This window comes from Leucopleurus acutus (genome assembly GCF_964270905.1).
Source record: "Leucopleurus acutus genome assembly, chromosome: 7".
Taxonomy (NCBI): Eukaryota; Metazoa; Chordata; class Mammalia; order Artiodactyla; family Delphinidae; genus Leucopleurus; species Leucopleurus acutus.
The window spans coordinates 46636427-46656966 of NC_139150.1; the positions used below are offsets into that span (position 1 = coordinate 46636427).

Consider the following 20540-nt stretch of genomic DNA (forward strand, 5'->3'; position numbering starts at 1 on the left):
AACTAATGTATTAAATTGTAAGCTGTATCTCCTCTCAGGTGTTAGCATTTAAGAGGAAGCATGGGTTTTGACAGGTAAGAAAGTTGATGATTGGAAACTGTGCTATGATCATCACTCTGCATCTCTATGAAATGGCACAAGACCAAACTTAGGCAGAAAAATACTGATGATCCCTAGCAATGTGCTCTAGGAAACCCAGAACCCTGGGTCCTATTAGGCATTCCCAGAAATCAGAGAAAAATTGATTCTTCACATTCAATAAAGAAGAATAGTTTTTATCATAGACTTCTAGAGGTCTACCCAGAATTACGTGACCTCAAATGTCCTTCTAGTTGCTTGAGTGGCTCTGACAACCCTGAAGAGGTGGGAAAAGCAATAAAGGACAAGATGAGGGCAGAGCTGAGCCCCTGACAGCTGCCTACGCTTTCTCTCCAGAGGTATAAATGCCACTCAGGAGGGAGACTGCAGACTGTGTGCAGTTTGCATTAACGAAAGAAAAAAACAATTCTTGATGCTTTAGCTCTTGGGCCTTGGACATCTTGCTTTGCCACTAGCTTCTGAGATTAGTTTCCTCAGTAAAACAAATCTGTGCCTGGAATTCCAGGTGAAATCTTGTCAGGCAATCTGAGGACTTTTCTTGGTATCATTGGTGAGATTTACCCTTTTCCTAAAGTGTAGTGAGGGAAAGCTGATGATCACACCTGAAGCTTTAAAAATATTTGATATCTATTTGTTCTCTGCTTATTGACAATTATTCCTGCTCTTACTAGGGCAGAACTGTCTGTGCAAATGTGGTTTAAAAACATTCATTAAAGTCCAGCAAAGCTTCAAATCAGGTCACCGTGCTAATGGAGTTGGCTGGATACTTAATCTCTCAAGTTAGATTGTTTATGGTATAAACTGTCCATAGTAAGCAACTGTTTGCTTAAGATCCAGTGCTCTTGTCCTCATATTCTTTTTTGAAATGATCTACCAGCATTTGCTTTAAAATAATTTTACTGCTGTTCTCACAATTTTGCTGACAAATGTATAGTAACTTCCAACGTTGCTTAGTGAAAGGTACAAATCTAGTAAATTACATGGTCACAGTAAACCTAATATTCTGGAACTGACTCTTTAGATAATGAGCCAAGAGGTTTTAAGGATTTAATTGATGAGTAGAATGGAGCTAACAATGGGCTACATACCGCCTTTCAATGGTACTATAAAGAAAGGAGGAAGGGCAAGAACAAATGCAGGTTACAAAGAAAAGCACAGATGGGGGTGGGAACTGTTTTCTTTTCACTTCAGTGGCTCTTTTGGGCTATATTGACTAATCCCGAAAACTGCTTTTAATACTAAAGCATGACCTAACAAATAATTGGTGGGGATAAAAGTAAATGTCCATTAAAGTAAATGCCTATGACAGGTGTAAAACTGGTCTGATAACTACTTTCTCCAAATCTGAACAAATTTCATATGGAAATGCACGGTCTGGGAGGGATGGAAGAGTTCAGTCCTTCCTTAATTTCATCTTTTCAACTTGTGGTCCCTACTTCAAAAAGGAACATTTTAAACACTATAAGGTAAAAGTATTATTGATGGTAGAAAATCTGAGTTAATGGTATCAAATTGTTTTCTAGTTAGTTAAAAAATTATGTCCTTGGAAATGCTAGTCCTGGATTAAAAATCCAAGAAATAGTAGTCTTGGAATAAAAATAATAATAATAATAATTTACAAAAACCCCTTATGCCTAATAGTTTTGGTTAATGTAAAAGCTTTGTTATATAATGGAATCAATTACGATATGAATTATTTTGTAAATATCAATATAAGAAAATTATTTATATAAGGAGCATGCTTATATAAAATCAATGTAACATAAAGAGTTTATAAGATGCATAATAAACTTATTAAATATTTATAACCTGCCTATTGTAGACCCAAATAGTAAGAAGTATTATAGCTTATAATAGAGATAGCAGTGAGTATTCATTGCAAATGAGATCATTATCAGGATAGCCTTGAAGAGCTATACAACTGGATTTTGGAGTCAGATTTGGGACTAAATTTTGGTTCTACTATCTGCTAGATTTCATGTCCTATAAAACAAGGTCTGTGATGCTTAACTATAGCAGTAACTGTGGGGTTATAAAGGGTTTAGCATAGTGCCAGGAACTTAGTAAGCTCTTAACTAGTAGCTATTATCAAGCTGGATTAATCTGGCAAGGGTGTAGGTAGGTTGTGATATTTGAGCTGGGTCTTAAAGAATATGTAGGATTTTGAAAGGAAAGGGGTGTGCTGGTAGAACATTCTAGGTGAGGAGAATTATAGGAGCAAAGGTGAGAAGTAGTTGGGCCAGACAGAGTAGAAAAAATGTGAGCACAAGTTTGAGTAGGTGAAGTGGGGCCCCAAAATGCTAGGCTTTGAAAATCAGAAAGAGAAGTCTGACCCAAGGACTGTGGGCTAAGGGGGCATTGGCAAACACTGGAAAGGGAAAGTGATAAGGTCAAATTATTTGAGGAAGATTAGCCTGGTAGCAACAGGCAAGACAGTTTGGGGAGAGAAGAAAATGGACTTAGGAAGGCTAGCAACGATACGAGATAATGACAGCCTAAAATAATACAGGGCAGTGAAAACTGAAAGGAAGGATTAAAACACACTACAACTGCTGAGAGTTATTTTAAAGTTGTTTTGACTGCTCTGATTCCAATAGCACTTACTACCATTTAATGAACACTTAACATAATGTCTGTCACAGAAAATGTGTTTCAAGTGTCACCTTATTTAATCTTCAACACAACTCCATGAGGTACATTATCCCTATTTTAAAGATAAGAAAACCAAAGGTGAGAGAAGTCATATCACAATATAGTTCACTTCAGAATATTTCTCATGGTTTATAATAATGATGTGATTATTTGGTTGTATGTTTCTCCCACACAACTGGAATTTTCAAAAGGCCAGTCTCTTTACTTCACTAGTTTATCGTTAGCAGCCTGATGATAAGAATGCTACAGAATAGAGTGTTTAGGTGAGGAACCAGAATTCAGATCAGGGTTGTTTTGTTCCAGACCTATATATTACCTACCATTATTCTATTTCTGTGCCAGCAAGATAAAATATATGAGAAAAGGAGAAGCACGATACAAAAACGTCTGTATTTATAGCAGCATTCTCCAGGAACATATTTTCCATATGGCAGAGTTCCTTGTCTTGAAGCCAATTATTCCATATCCCTTTGAGAGGCCAGGATGCCTATGATAAACCATATTTGGCTAAGGTTGATGAGGGAACACGGAGCACAAGGATCCATACGAAAGCTGTGTCACACAGACCTTTTTAAACACAGAGCAGAATGTATTTTATAAGCTGTGGTATCCACAGGTCATGCTGGCAATTTCAGATTCTTGTGGTTTGCTTTTTAATCGTTTTCAACAGTGCTCTTCCAATATAATTTGGAAAAGGTGAGAACCTATGGCATAACACAATGTCCAAATATAAGCAATCAATGTGATTAACTGAATGCCCAAAATATGACTGTATATATATTTCTCAGGGAGGGAGAGTAAGAATACATGTATTTTATTGTACATAATCACTATCCTCTCAAAAGTTAGACAGTAAGATACACAAGTGACTAATAAGAACCTGCTGTATAAAAAAATAAATAAAATTAAATTTAAAAAATTTTTTAAAAAAGAAAAGATACACAAGTGTGTGATGGTTACAGTGAAAGAATGTTTGCTTGTAGTCTGTATTGTGATAATATTATCACTTAATCAGACCAAATTATACTTCTAAAATGTCCCTCTGCCCCAAGATCATCTTAGTGTGGTGATAAATAATGTAAAAATAATTTACTTTTCTTGTATTTTAATATGCAGACTTGTAAGTTTGGGATTTTTTTTTTTTTTTTTTTTTTTTTTTTTTTTTGGTGGCGCAACGTGGGATCTTTATTCTCCAAGCAGGGATCAAACCCATGTCCCTGCAGTGGAAGTGTGGAGTCCTAACCACTGGACCACCAGGGAATTCCCAGTTTGGGACTTCTTGACTGAATATAATCAAAGGCAGGGAATATTAATCTGAGATCCATGCCTCCCAAAGGGGAAGGTATCATCGTTAAATGGGTTCAGCTTAATCTGAGCAACTTAAAAAAATTTAGGACAATTTTCCCTTCAGATTCTTTAAGGAAACTATGGCTCCTGCACAAAAGACAACCCACTGGCCTAAGAGGTACCATGATTTGTGGAGCTTATATAGCTCCATGTAGTGACCAGACTGATAAGCAAAAGAAGATTGGGAAAATCTATGCCTTTAAAGTGTTTGCAGCTGATTTGATGGAGGAAGGAAAAAAAACAAAGTAGTAATGGAAGAGGTAGTGATTTTTGTAGTAGGTGTATTCTATAGGTGCTCAAATGGGATCTGAACAAAGATCTATGGGAATGAGGGGCCAGGGAAAGTATTTAACTGAGGCAGACTAGGAAAGAACAGGAGGAATAAACCAGTTCAGAAAAAAGAGTATGAGTGAGGACAGATGAGAGATGGCAAGAAGACCGAGTGTGAAATGACTCAATTATTTGACTTTTGCTTGAATTAATGTAATTTTAAGCAGTGCCTTAGTAATAAGAAACTGATTTCTTTACCTAGTTAGGGAATGAAAGGAACTCTTTGTACCTAGTTGGGAAATGAGAGGTTGTAATATACTGCCCTTTCTCTATACCAGACCCGCTGCCTCTGTGCCTTTTTCCCTCTGAACAAGAGGAATGAGCACATGTTTATAATGTTTACTCTTCAACAGCAAAACACAGTTCTTATTCACCCTTCAGTAGGTTCTTCATTAGAGTACACAGCCCATAAAGTCACCAGAGATCCAAGAAGATATTCACTATTTTAGATCTTGAGCTTTCCCTGGAAATCTTGACAAACCAATCACCAAAGCAGTAAAATGCAGTGGTGAAGAGCAAAGACTCTACAGTCAGCTGGGCTCCTTTTAAAACACAGTTCAGCCACTTTCAGCTACTGAGCTTGGGCAAATCTCCTCTTTCTCTTTGCTTCAGTTTCTTCATCTGTAAAATGGGGAACGTATCTGTCTCATAAAATTATTAAGAATTAAATGAGGGCTTCTCTGGTGGCGCAGTGGTTGAGAGTCCGTCTGCCGATGCAGGGGACACGAGTTTGTGCCCCGGTCCGGGAAGATCCCACATGCTGCGGAGCAGCTGGGCCCGTGAGCCATGGCTGCTGAGCCTGCGCGTCCAGATCCTGTGCTCCGCAACGGGAGAGGCCACAACAGTGAGAGGCCCACGTACCACACACACCAAAAAAAAACCAAAAAAAGAATTAAATGAGTTAATTTAATTAACTCATAAAGCAATTAGAACATTACCTGATATATGGTAAGCACGCCAATAATAGGAACTATTAAAATATAATATTTCTATTCTAGGAAATCAAGCATGTGCTATGTGTGTGGTACTCATCATTCCAAAGAGTAGGCAGCAGGTATAATTCCAATATATGGTAGTTGAGTTTGTACAGTATGCTGGAATTAGGCTGATGAAGACACAGCTTATGAGGAGTTTTAGTGTATTTTATAGGGTTATCGCCACTGGATTTGCTAATATATTTAGCCCACGAATTGAATTCTTTGACTTGCAGGAGGATGTTGACAAAGCAGTGAAGGCCGCAAGACAGTCTTTTCAGATTGGCTCTCCATGGCGTACTATGGATGCTTCAGAGAGAGGACGGCTAATAAACAAGTTGGCTGATTTAATCGAAAGAGATCGTCTGCTTCTGGCAGTGAGTATTAACCGAACTACGCAGAACTCAAAATCTCTATAAAGCGTTCATTGTTTGGATTGGTGAGTTGTTTTAATTATAGTGTTCACTATATACTCTCTACAAATAAAACAAAAAGGCTTCTACCAGCTCTTGTATATGAATGGTACCACTGAGCTTATTCTCGGATAGTAAGTAATCTGCACTCTGGTTTTAGATGACGTTAATGTCTACTCCCAGAATAGAGTCTACAGTCTAAACATTGGTTTTTTTTGCTTTATTTATTTATTTAGTTAGTTGCACTGGGTCTTAGTTGTGGCAGGTGGGCTCCTTAGTTGCGGCATGCACGTGGGATCTAGTTCCCTGATCAGGGATCAAACCCAGGCCCCCTGCATTGGGAGCGTGGAGTCTTAACCACTGCACCACCAGGGCAGACCCTGAGTTAAATCAAATTAAACAAGTTTCTTTCCTTTACTGTAGAATTTCTGAGCCTTTATAAAATAAGGTCACATGCAGCATGAAGATCCTAGAATAATATACCAGCTTTCTTGAACTTACTTGACCACTGAACTCCTCAAGTGAAAAAGTCTCATGGAGTTTGTTAAAGGTGCCCAGGATATTTCTTTAAAATAAACCTTATTTCTCCATAATCTAGCCCACCAAGACAGTTAATAAAATGGCCACTTTTTCCTTTCCTGAAATGTACACGTTCACAATGGTCTTGAATAAATTCTGTTCTTTTTATAGGTGAAAGAGCGAATAATAAAGAAAAATCCATTCATGTGTTTATAAAAATGTTATTTTTATGTATACTGCTTTTTAAAACACGTTTCAGCAGTTATATGAATCAGCACATAAAATGGGTGGGGGAGGTGTTTCCTTGTTTTTTCCTAGAGAAGCCAATTTAACACAAAGCAACAGCAACATCAGATTTAAGAGTAAGTTTTTACTACCTTTAGAATCTTAACTGGCGGCAACAGAAAGGTTTATGTTTTTTAAAATCAACATTAGCAATTATAGTTAATCAAAGGGCCATTTATTATCCAATCAAAGATTCAGCATAATTCACAGTATGTAAAAATATGGAATTAGAAGTTATACACAATACAACAACCATAACCAAAACATCCTGCAGGAAGAAAGCAGAATTTGTTAAAACTTGCCTTCCCTAATTTATCCGATCTGTGAATTACAGAATGCTGACTGCCTCTGTCAGCATAAGATCGTAAGGGGGGAAGAAAGAGTAAGCATACAAAAATCATATTTGATTAAGTTTTGAGGTAGCATACAATATAATGCAGAGAGAGAAGACTGTACAACAGATAAGGAACTGCTTTAAGAGTTTATCACCTGTACACTCCTGCCCCAGCAGAACATTACGCCCCAAAGTCTTTACAGTTCTGCTTAAGAAAAGGAGGAAAAGAAGAGATAGGTCATCCTAAAACCATTAGGGCACTAGACTAGAAAATGTTGAACTTTACAGCCTGACCATTCAAACAATAATTTTGATATTAGTGGCAAAACTCAGAGTTTCACAATTTAAACTTCTGTTGAAGGAAACTCATGGATTTAAAAAAAATCCAGGGGTTACTTAAGTTTGTGTGAATATGCAGATGGGATATAAAAATTAAAAATGATTATTGAGGCATTATTAATGGTCACTGACAGTAAATTGTCACCCACAGTTGTATCATACAATAAATGAAATCTTGTTGGAACTCTGATCTGACTAAGGAGACTAAGTGCCACTCTGACAAGCTGTGTGTATATCAAATTGTGACCAATTCCTAGAAAGCTGGTTCACTGGCGGACGTTCAGAATGAGATAGAAGGGCACAAGGGTTTAGAAACCAGAATCTCACTACCTTTTCTACCCAGATCTTGCTATGTCTTTAAGCAAGTATGATCTTAAGCAAGTCCTTTTAACTCTTTTTTTAGTCTCCTTTTTAAAAAGAGGAGGTTACAAAAGATTGCTTACAGGACTTCTTCTAGTATTTTCAAAATTCTCTAGCACACGATTACTTAAAATATTGACTATTTTTTTAATCTAAAATTTCTGTGGAAGTTTAGATTTGGGGTGTGATCTCTTTTTCAGACAATGGAGTCAATGAATGGTGGAAAACTATTTTCCAATGCATATCTGATGGATTTAGGAGGCTGTATTAAAACATTACGCTACTGTGCAGGCTGGGCTGACAAGATCCAGGGCCGCACGATACCCATTGGTAAGTAGCTTTGGGAAACCACCGTGGGTGACGGTAGGGGTGAGGAGATTACTGTAGAGATGAAAAATTCCAAACTCTCCCTTTTAAAGATGTCAACCAAGTAGGGCAGAATTATTTTCTTCTTGACTTTGAGACAATGCAGTTCTGAACCTGGACGTTCTGCTAAGATTCATCATATGGGTTTTAAAATTGTTTCAACATAATTATGCAGAAGATAACACTATAGATACTTTAGAAAATATTAAAGTAAGAACATTCGTATGCCCACAATTACTGATTTAAGCAGTTGTCTCTCTAAGGACTCAAACTTTTCAGAGCTGGCCTCTGAAATTATTTATTTGGGTTTTATTCCAATGGTGACATTTATACCCTTTCTATAATGTAATTATTTAAGCCTCTTTGTACGTTCCAGTATGAGTCAGCTATGGTCATCTGTGCCTGGTCTAACTCAGTATAGTTAGAGCAGACTAATTAAACAAACTAATTCACATTGATTTGTTTCAAATAGTTTCAAAGAAAGATGGGTCTGTGTTTACGGCTTAAGAATTTGTGTGAGTGAATGTGTATGCATTTTAGTATCTTAATAGAGTATGTACACAACGGGATAGGAATATGAAAAGGCATCGAGTCAGAAAACATTACAAGTAGAATTTAATTCATATAAACGTATTGACTATGGAAATACAACACCCTCCAGGACTGGCCCCGAAGTGCATTTCCAATCTAACTGGAGCATCCCGCTGGTTAGATGTGAGAGCCAGGAAGTGGAAAGGGGAGAGTGAGACCATGATGGGACCAAGAACTGTGGTTATTTCAGAAACTTTTACTTTACCCTTTGATAAAATGGGAGAAACCATTTAAAGTACAAATCGATCTTGATAAGTAGCCTTCTTGCTATGATAGCCAGGAAGCTTTTGTGGGAACTAGAACGAACGCAAAGCACAGTGCAACCTCAGGATGACCACATCAAACTTGGAGGCACATGAATCAATCAAATCCAGATGGAAATGTCCTTTTCTTCCGGCATTTTTTTCCATAGATTAAGAGAGCTTGCTTTTATTGTTCGGTAGGCAAAAAGAAGAGGACTTTTTAGAACAAGCCAGTAGGAAAGGCTTGTCACTCACAGGGAGATATTTTTTTAATTCTACTATATTTTAATTTTACTATTTTTTAAATTATATTATGCACTTAAAAAATTACTGGTAGAACTCAGAGCTGTCAGAAACAGAACTCTAACAGTTTCTTTCTTAGTTACACACCTTTTATTTCCTTTATCATGAAAGAAAGGAAACTGAGAACAAGTATGATTTAGAAAGTAGCCCTCCTATAAGATCAGAGATAGAATAAATATTGTTCAGATCTTTTCCAATTGTGCATCTTTGCTTTGACCTAACTCAGTTTTATGGTTCCTCTCATTTCAAATTACTATTTGAGGGCTCAGTTTTTCATTTTGTAAATAAGCAGAGATATGTTCTCTCTTTCTTTTTTTTAAATTATTGTCTATACCTTCTTCTCACATCAGCCCCAAACCACCGTTCTGTGAATATCAAGCACATTTGTCTATAAATGATTGTGTGTTTTATTTTTCAGATGGAAACTTTTTTACTTATACAAGAAATGAGCCTATTGGTGTGTGTGGCCAAATCATTCCTGTAAGTTGCCCTCATATAATTTTCAGTTAAAAAAAAGTGAGTTCCAATTCTATTTCTTTTGTTAATGAAGATTTCTTGGGCACAAATGAATGCTTAGATATTTGCTAAATGTGGAGCAAATATAGTAATTGTTGAACTTGGGTCTCTCTGTGGCCGTACCCTTTGGATACGAACTAGTAGTCCGGAAACCTATCTATATTCTGGCATATCTCTTGACTGTGTTTCCATATACAGCATCACCAAACCTTAACCTTTTACTCTATGGTTTGTTTTTAAGAAGATGTATTGTGCACTCTTTTTAAGACCCATGCTTTACATGTACATAGCAAAGTGGTCATCATGCAAGACGCCAAGCATTTCAGTGAAATATAGTATGGCCAACCACTCTCCAACACTTTCTATCAATATATCCTCATTGGGACTTCTCAACATAGAGAATAGTAGCAACCAGAGTGTTCAAATTGAATGAAATTTCTTAACTAAATGGAAGAAACTGTGCCAGAGGCATTTGGAGCACAGTATGGAATATATCCTACCTTCAGATAAGAGGCTTTGATACTCCACATTCCTCTTAGGGAAAGTACCATTTTATGCAGAATCATGAAGATTTCCTTTTATGTCCAACAAATAGGAGACTATCAGTGATTTCACTTTGACTGACATATTCAGAAAGGCCAAAAAGTCCAAACGAAAAGATGATAAAATGTCCTGATGTTCTTAGATGAGGAAGTGGCAATGACTTATCTTCTGCTCCAATGAGATTGAAATGTACACATATTAACATTTTGAATGAAATTGCTCATTAGTTCAAAAATCCCAATAAAACCCATAAAAACGACATAATCCTGAATACTAAGAATTGTTAATATTTACTGTATGCCTGTGATGAACAATTCACTGCATTAAACATTTGGCCCACTTTCTCTATGAATCCTCAGGACAACCTTCTGAAGTAGAGAGGACTGTTTTCAGCACTTATAGATGATGAAATCATACACAAAGTGCATATAACTTGTCTGAATTCACATGGCTGCTCAGTGACTGAGCTGATGTGAACCAAGCTGTCAGCCTCCAGACCCTAGACTTCTGTGTCTTTAGCAAGATATTTGTCTTGGAATTAAATACTACTAAATATTATTATTGGATAAATGGTTACATTTAAAGACCTATAGGGAGGGAGGAATAATTACACTTTTTAAACCCTCACAGGTAACTTACAATATATTTAATAGTAAGGCTTGATTTCTAAACCATGCAGTGATTTTTTTTCCTGGTAGAAAAAGAACTCAAAATAACAGCACTTGATAAAATTTTATGACTTTCTCCTGCTCTCTTCCTGTATCTAGTTTGTTTGGAGGGTTTTTTTTTTTTTTTTTTTTAGCATTTATGAGTTGCTTTGAGCAATGAACTTAATTAGAATATACCAGATGATTAAACAGAACTACTACAATTCTTGTTTAACATCTACAGGGAGTGTATAATGTGGAAGTTAGATTAGCAAATGTGGCTTTCAGCAATACAAAGAATCTATTGTTATATATTGCTTTCTAGTGGAATTTCCCATTGGTCATGCTCATTTGGAAAATAGGGCCTGCCCTCAGCTGCGGAAACACAGTGGTTGTGAAACCAGCAGAGCAAACCCCTCTGACTGCTCTTCACATGGCATCTTTAATAAAAGAGGTACGTTTCCTAAATCAAAATATGTTTAATCTTTGGATGCTGAAGGAGATGGATGGGCTTTGGAGTGAATGCGGCCGTTAAAAAAAAAACCTTTATTTTTTGGACCTGCATATTTAGCTGTTTTGGAACACAGCTGTTTCCTCCTTGAGTTTCAAATATAAGACTGCTACAGTCACATGACAATATTGAGAGGTGGAATCTTGTTTGTTACTGTCATTCCCATTTCTTTTCATTTAGAATCAGAATAAAGTTGTATTTCAAGTATCTTAAAAAAAAAAAAGTATGTCCAAGAAATCAGTAGTCCTGATTTACAGTAGGAAGACTTCATCTGTTGCTACTGTAAATTACATTATCTGCCAATGGCTCCTGTCCTGTGGGGACGCATTAAGCATAGCTGCTGGCAGGGACTTTTGGCAGTCAACCCAAATGAACCTCTGCCCAAAGGAGGACAGGAAGCCAGACCAAAGCTTCATGTCCAGCTGCCACCTTATAATCACTTTTTTTATTTCTTTTGCCCAACACCCATGAATGCAAGTTCATGTTGAAATTGCTATGATTTTCTTTCAAATGTTGAACTGTAAGTTGGTATATAACTGCAACTAACAGCCTGGAAATTCTACAAATTTAAACTAGCTTAAACTAGTCTATCTGACTAGGCTTCTGAGTTAATATGCTTGCTTGTGGCATTGGGCTACATTATTTCTAAACTCATTCACCAATGAGGGAATACCTTTATATTCTCTTTTCTATTACGGTTTCCTCTGCATTTACCTTCCTGCTCAAAAACTGACAAAAGAGCACAGAGAATTTATTTTCATCAGCTATCTAGATTGTTTTAATATATTTTTTCTTGCAAACAAGTTATTGTCCTTTATATCATACCAATATTTAAAAAATAAGCTTTAGTCCCTAGAAATTTAAAATTCAGGAAATCTGAATCCATATCTTAAAAATATTCTTCACTTCAAATTAAAAGTAGGCAAAAGAGATGTCAAAATGAGACATTTTGATGCAAATAACATGAAATTTCAATGTGTTGTTTCAGTTGCCACACTGCTCTATACTTGATAATTCTTTAATTGGGATTGGAATCAATCTGTGAAGCTTGATCATGAATGGGATGACCATTTTTAACCTAACATTTTTCTGATTAAATAATGCTGATAGGAATTTGCAACCTAGTTGGTATGCCCTGATCAATCAACAGGTAGAAACTAAAAATGTTAAGATCGCTTTAGCTTCTTATTTTTGCTGAACGGATAATAAACACATTGTTTTCCTTCTTTGTGAGTAATTTACCAACCACTTTTACACACACTATCTTTTTGAGTTACTATTATAAAATTTGAGACAGCCATCATTGGAGCAAATGATCCATGAAAGTCAAAGATGGACTTACTCTGAGGAGAAATGGTCCCTCAATAATGCAACCCTTGAGGTTATTTTAAGTGGGCTTAACAATGAAATAATAATAATAATAAATAATAAAACCACCTATATGCATCTTTCTCTGTAGAGAAACTCATAAGATTAGCATAAAGAGGCAGCTTTGATCCCATACTCTCCTCTTTTTTCTGTAGAATTAAATGATCAGTTCTGTTCTAACTATTTTACTTGTCATCTTTTAGGCAGGGTTTCCTCCTGGAGTAGTGAATATTGTCCCTGGTTACGGGCCTACTGCAGGGGCGGCCATTTCTTCTCACATGGATGTAGACAAAGTGGCCTTCACAGGATCGACACAGGTAACATCATTTACTGAGGCCAGTAGTGAAGCAGTTGGAAGCATGTTTTATGTTACTGTTTTTAAGCTGACATTTCCTTAAAACAAAAGTTCTTTTAATGATTTGTTCCTTATTCTAGCCTTCACACATGTTTATAGAACATAAGCAGATGTCGTTGAGATGAAACGAAATACCTATTACAAAAGCAGAAGGACTGGAGTAAACTGTTTTTAGTATGTTATTACTTTCTCTGACGAGAAATATGGCTGATTAGACCTTGTCGTATGATTAGTAAGGTTTATGATTAAAAAATATAAATTAGACCACAGTGATTTGTATGAATGAATTGTAATTTTATCCTGTAGATCAGGGAAATCAAAGAGCAGAGCCTCACCCTTAGCTCCTTATTTGGGGCTCTCTCTTCCCTGAACATTCTGAAAAGGAGTCAGCAGCTCAGCTTCCCGATCCAACCTAACTTTTCTGCCTCAGTAGCTCCAGCTTGGCTATCCAGAAGATTAAAGAACAGGACCCCAGCCGTGGGCACTTCAGAGGAGAGGGATGGGGGAGAGGAGGGATGCTAAATGCTCTTTAAATGTTCTGGGTGTTGAAAATGGTTACTTTTTTAACTTTCTGGAGAAACAGGAAGAACATTCCAGATAGTGCGGAAAGGCTAATTTGATTATTTTATACTCCTAATTAGCCACTCCAATATAAAGAGTAGTTTACATAAAGAACTAAAATGATAGAAAATAAAATTTTATTTTTCTTGATCTTTTTTAAACTAGATATATCAATATATAATTTTTTCTTGTTTTTTTTAGACATAGAGTAGAAAAAGTTTACATTCTACAAACTCCTAATTGAGGTAGGGGAAAACCAATTCTTCAATCAGGAGTCTGTGGACAAAACAATTGGTAATGGTCAAGACACAGCAATAAATTAAAACATGATGAAGTCACAGGTTGAAATCATAGCAGAGGAGGTAAAGCGGGAAGGTACCAATTTCTCAGCCTAGCATCGTAGACCTTCCCCAACAGGGACGCCACATACAGCTTCTGCTCTAGATCCCACACGCTTCTCTAGTTTGTCTGAGCCAGAGGCTACTGTTCCACGATGCCATCTCTGCATCACTGCCTGTTTGTCTTGGCTCATCCCTGAACCCCTACAGCACTTTAGGGGTACTTTATCTGCCCCCTCCCCCAGAAAACTTTGATATGAGAAGACTAGGAAACATCTAGGTTTAAATTCTAAGTCTACCCCTCCTAGCAGTATGTCTTCCAAAAGTTAAGTATCCTTACTAAACTTGAGTTTCTTCATATGTCAAATGGGAATAATAATATCTACTTTATTGAGTTATACCAAATAAAACTGAATAAGCTAATGAGTAGTAAAACATTTAGCATCCTACAGAGTAGTCACTAAATGGCATGATTATTGTGTGTTCTAGAGTCATTTCCATTCCCTTGTTCCTTCCCTCACTCTTTAATTTCTCACACTAGTTCATAAGGTGTGAGGGAAGAGGTCCCTTCTCCACAAAATATTTCTTCATCGCTGCCCCATCACTTCCTGATTATTTCATGCATCTTTTCATTCCCGCAGGCGTTTGCTCATGCGTGGCCACACCTACTATAATGTGGCTCCCATCACATGCCCTCTATGGCTTTCTCCGCAGTCTCAGGAGCATCCTGAATTTAAAAACTTTCCATCTGTGCCCCCATTGTCCCTGATATATAATTATGATAGCATGTGCTCCTTGCTTTGTTATGTATCTCTCTCCCTTTTGCTGACTATCCTCAAAGACTATCTTATTCATTCTCATCTCCAGAAACCAGTACAGTAACTACTTCTGATTGAGTATTAAAGAATTAAGTGTGACTAAGATGATTTTAGAAGCCACACAAAAGATCAGTCTTTCTGGGTCCTCTTTTAGCTTCAAGTTCGTTGCTTTGAAGATAGTAGTGAACTTGCCAAATGCCATGAAAGAGGCAAACTATGGATTTTATGTTTTTGTGGTTCATTGTAGCAGTCACGCTCATTATAAAAATGTTTCTGGCATGGTAAGAATTTTAATGTCCCATTAGATTCATTTAAAACAGAATCCAACCCACGTTGTGCAGGATGTGCTAAGTTAGAACATTGTTTTGAGCATTTGCTACTTCTGCCCCACAAGGGCAACGCCACAATATCATGGAACATACTTTTTACCATAGCCTAAATAGTCCTTATCCTCTCTTCATTGTAGACCTTTTTGAGGAAAAAATGACAACATTTTACTTTTTTCCAAGTGAGGGAACAAAATCATGGGGCAAAAACTGATGTTTCCTTATTTTGACTTTAGCTAGACCTTTGGGAAAACTCAAACGAACCTTTTATTTGCCATCTGAAACTGCACGAAGTAAAAGTGTAACCTTTCTTTCTCACTCGTACCTCTAACCATTCTTCATGCTAGTTCTTTTGACATTCGTAGCTTTTAGAAAAATGCCTCTGATCTTACTCCCTTCCCCAAGACAAAAAATTATCTGCTCTAATAAAGTTTCTCCAGCAAATCTTTCTAAGCTAAAAACAAACAAACAAAAAAAACCCCAAAACCCCCAGAAAATAAAAGAAAGATGCAGAGAAAGAATTTGGAGAATTCGAAGGGAGAAAGGCAAAGATTATTATCTAGAAAATACAAAATTCTTAATCACCTCAAATGAAAATTCAATTTTTGAGAGTGGTCATAAGAAATATGTTGTGGAACCAAAATGGGATATAAGAGAACTTTCAAACAGGGTTTCTCCATTGCCAGTCTACTTTTAGTTTATTTTTATTAACCTACATTTAAGGGTTTGATTTAGTGCATGAAGATTTTAAATAAGATGAAAACATCAGCAGATTAATTAATGATCTACTCTGTAATGCACAGTAGGAGTCAGTTCAACAGTCAAAATTTAAACACACATTCAAGCAAGCGTCTACTTAACTTTTATTCAGTTGAGATAGAAACTTTTTCTTAAAATCTGATGTGTTGAGGAAGAAAAGAAATCCAGAAAATAAAAGAAGCAAGATAAAATGAATCACCTTGTAAAAAGAAAAGCGAAGATCCTTTTAGTGTACTAAGACTTCAATAAAAAATAATAAGGAAGAAATAGTTATATTAAAGAAAGAAAGAAAGAAGAAATAATTATAAAACAGGCCAGAGTTTAGAAATGAGAAAAATATAAAGAAATGCAGAAACTAATTTTCATAGGAAGTGATCCATAAAGAAAAAAAATGAAAACTCTTTCTCTGAAGAGAGGCCACTAGCATTAATAAGAAAAAAAACAAAAAACAGTAGGATTCCAGCTAACTGAAGTAGCAGCACAGAACACAGACCCAATTTCTTTCTCCAAACTCCACTCTTCAAAGGTGTGGAGGACAGCATGAGAAAGAGGGAAAGTGAGAGCGAGAGCCATGGGGGAGAGGGGATATCAGTTCATCGATATTTAAGTGAGCCCACTCTGACAGACAGTGCTGAGAAAAGGTATGCAATGATAGGACATTGTCACTGCTACCAGGGAGGCAACATCTGTTTGGGAAATTGATATTTATACAAATAATACAATCCAAGAGAAACTCTGAAACGAGTCCTCATGAGGGCACTTATTGGAGATCAGAGAAAGAAAGGGTCATGTTCACCTTGAGTCGTCATAGATGGCTTCAAAGAGGAGCTAAGATACGAGCTGGACCCTAAGGAAGGGTAGGAATGGAGGCAGCCCAAGTCGGGGTAAGACCTTTGGGTCTCATTATAAATGAGAAGCAGAGAGAGATTCGAGGCTGGTAAATACGCCACTTTGTCTGGATAGAGTTTTCTGGATTTCAACAGAAGGATGAAAAGTCAAAATAGATCAATTATGGTTGGATCATCATTTGTCAGACTGATCAGAAGAATGATGAAGTTCTGATTAAAATGAAAAATAACCTGTCTAGCCATGTACATCAAGATCATGTACATCAAGATCAGCTATCACGTTCAATGTATCTGTTTTCATGATCCATCATATGTTTATGTTTGGATGGAGAAGTCTTTGGTATCTGAAAGTCCCAAATCTGGAAAAATGCCATTTCTCCCTAATGAAACGTAACTGTGGCACAAACATCGTATAAATTTAAATCGCTAAAGAAACCTGCCTTCATGAGAGCAGATTAAGCCTCCTCCTTTGTAATGCTCCATTTCAGGTTGGCAAAATGATCAAAGAAGCTGCTGGGAAAAGCAATCTGAAGAGGGTGACCCTGGAACTCGGAGGAAAAAGTCCTTGCATTGTGTTTGCTGATGCCGACCGTGAGTAAAAGTCACTCTGCTCACTTCTCACCCTTCTTTTCGGTGTCTGGTAATGCCATACAGTGAAGGGTTTGCTTCTAACGTCAAGGTGTAAGGCATTAACCAGAGTCCAAAATTACTCTTAAAAATCTCTTAAATTGTCCTAAAGTTATAATGCCTAGATAAGTCCAACACAGACACAATTTCTTGGTTTGGAATAGATTGCTATTTTCTCAGCTGAACTCTAGAGAAACTATTTTGCATTTAGGGGCCATAATGTATATTCTTAATTCCATACCTTTAAATATTAGCATCACCTTAAGCGTGGTGAGATACCCTCAGACACGTTGGCCTGAGACCAGCTGGAAAGACAGCAAGTTGCACATTTGTCGTCTCCCTTCTCTCTGGGTCACACGCTCATTGAATAAAATGGCAAGAGGAAAAGGATGCCTACTATTTAAGTAATTTCTCTCATTTTTTTCTAGGAGGTGTAGTTGAATTTATATATATTAAATCTCTAATTATGATGTGACTCCGTTATACAATATTCCTAGGTTCATCCTGATTATATTATCAAGTAGAATCCCGCAATTATTTCCAGCAGAGAAAGAAGGTCAAACATTCATCTGTCTCTTTAAGAGCTGCATAATTGGTCTGAGGCAATCAACACAGATGACTTATGTTGTTACTGTGATCTTACCTGAAGCTTTTTAGAGCACACTATCTTATACATTCTACAGACATGACAAGATTTCTGATTTTACCAAATCTTCCTGTAAACTGCTTTCACTACAGCTAAGCGGATGTGATTAGTTCACAAAATAAAGATAACAATATCCAGTTGCTACAATGTTAAATTAAACCTTCTGCCTTTAGAAAATTAAAATGCAAAGAAAAATTTCTTCTGGTTGTTTAGGATCTACTAAAGAAGCAAACTATTTCCTCTTTTTAAGACCCACATAACCATCTCAAATAAACAGATAAGAAGAATTTATAAGCATATATGAAATAACATGGCACACTTTACATAAATTTGGAAAAATGTTTTCATAGAATAGGGTTGTAAGGTGGGTGGGCAATTCTGAATATTAGTTGTTTGGAGGTTTTGGGGGGTTTTATGGGTTTTTTTGTTTTCAGAAATATCACTTTTTCTATTGATTAGGGTATCTAAGAATGTTTTAAAATTCTTATTTAATGTAATGGATATTTTATATTTTCTTTGTCATTAGTTAAAACCTGAGGCCTGAAAGAAATATTCACAGTCGTCTAATTACAAATGGAGATATTTATAAAAATCACTTGCAGTGAGATTTGATCTTAGGATAGTTTCCACATTCTTGGAATTGCACATATTAAAGTTGTATTAATAACCACTATTATTTCAGAGTCTACTATTTTTACTATCATTTTAGTAGCAAATAAAGGATCAGAAAGGTTAATGTGTCACCTGGCTAATGAGGTAGAATATACTGAATCTATGACTATATGACTCATGATTTTTTTATACCACCATATCACCTCTGAGAAAGATGTATAAAAATATATAATCTTTAGAAAACATCTCTTCTTTAACATGAATGTCTTCTTTGCAGTGGACAGTGCTGTTGCATTTGCACACCACGGGGTATTCTACCACCAGGGCCAATGTTGTATAGCTGCATCCCGGCTCTTTGTAGAAGAATCAATTTATGATGAGTTTGTTCGAAAGAGTGTTGAGCAGGCTAGAAAGTATGTTCTTGGAAATCCTCTAACCCCAGGAGTCAATCAAGGCCCTCAGGTGAGTGTAAAATAGACGGAACAGCGTTCACCAGGCACAAGAATAAAGTATCTTCTCTAGACCTGCTTTTACTTGAATACGATTACTTCCCATTCACATATCTTCCCAGGTGACAATACTGTATCAGTTTGGTGATTAAAAAAATAATGAATCTAACTCCCAATGGTAAAGAAAGTATCCTGGTTTTGTGTTGCCCGGTTATCACATCCAGAAACAGTTGAAGAGATATGTTGGAAATTAAAGATGTGAGGAAAAATAACGAATGCTCTAAATTTGTTTTCCTCAATCTGTACACCTCTGAATCCCTATTTACAGTTCCTATCCACTTGGAAGTTCTTAAACAATCCTATCATTTATTCTTTCCTCAGCATCAATCCTTTTCCTCGGCTTCCAATCCCAGATACAGGCAGCTGGCACACCTCTATAAATTCTCTCCAAAGTCTTTAGTCACTCGACCTTCTAAAGATAGCATGAGTGCCTTAAAAAGTCCCGAGTTCCTGGCTTTGTGGCAAACTTCCCATGTTAGTTGTTAAAGCTCAATGATCCCCTAGGGTTCCCATTTTCTTCTGTCTGCTTAGAACCACTGTCAACAAGAGTGTCTCTCTTATCCAAAGCTCATCCTTCCCTCTTCGTTACACAGTTCTCTGTTCATTGTCTGCTTTCAAGCTCCTGGACCTTTGGTTCTAAATTTACTCCTGCCCTTTGAGGTCTTGATCCAGAGCAGAGTTTCTACCTGATCTCATAGAGCTTACAGTCTGGAAAGTTAAAAGGCTGTCTTGGATTTTCCTGCTCATGACAAGATACCCAAGTAGGAAAATTTTAGGACTTAGGCAATACCAAATATTGAAATCTAAAAGCCCTAAAATAACTGGTAAATGAAGTAATACGTTTTGTTAAGTCTAATCTTGTTATATTTTGTATTTATCTTTGTGTTTAGTAACCACATAGAAATAGTTGCTAATTTTGATCATATTGGGTAACTTTCCAAATGGATGTCAAGACATGTATTAAATTCAATTTTGACTTGGTCTCCCATTCTAAAAAAGGATGGGATTCTAAGGTTTTAGCTGTGATTGTTTCTTTCTCTAAATATCTGTCTATTTATCTATCTATGTAAAAGTAAGCACGTTTCCCATTTGCGATACACATCTATCAAACAGATGATAGATAGATTGATAGATAGATACAAAGAAATATATATGTGAAGAGGAAAGAAAAGAAGAGAGAGGAAGGGAAGAGAGGAGACTTAATATTAAACATTGTTGGGCAATATTTTCCCCCATCAGGGGATCTGCACAATTCAACCGGAGGCTCAAAAATTGAGCTAGAATGCTTCATTTTAAGAAAATTTCCATTCATAGTGTTCTTAAGTAAATAATCCAGTGATCTAACTACTTAACATAATAATTTAAACTTGATAAGTGAAAATATTTTTGTCACAGGTTGCAC

General features: G+C 36.5%; 1 protein-coding gene across 1 annotated transcript in view; it reads left to right on the top strand.

Moving 5' to 3' along the window:
- ALDH1A1 (aldehyde dehydrogenase 1 family member A1) overlaps window positions 1-20540 on the top strand; it is a 53837-nt gene that overhangs the window by 21115 nt on the left and 12182 nt on the right. Inside the window, exons 3-9 of the mRNA XM_082841970.1 lie at window positions 5639-5779; window positions 7853-7982; window positions 9573-9634; window positions 11186-11314; window positions 12943-13056; window positions 17233-17335; window positions 18907-19091. Coding sequence (XP_082698096.1) covers window positions 5639-5779; window positions 7853-7982; window positions 9573-9634; window positions 11186-11314; window positions 12943-13056; window positions 17233-17335; window positions 18907-19091 — 864 coding nt within the window. The remainder of the gene's footprint in view (window positions 1-5638; window positions 5780-7852; window positions 7983-9572; window positions 9635-11185; window positions 11315-12942; window positions 13057-17232; window positions 17336-18906; window positions 19092-20540) is intronic.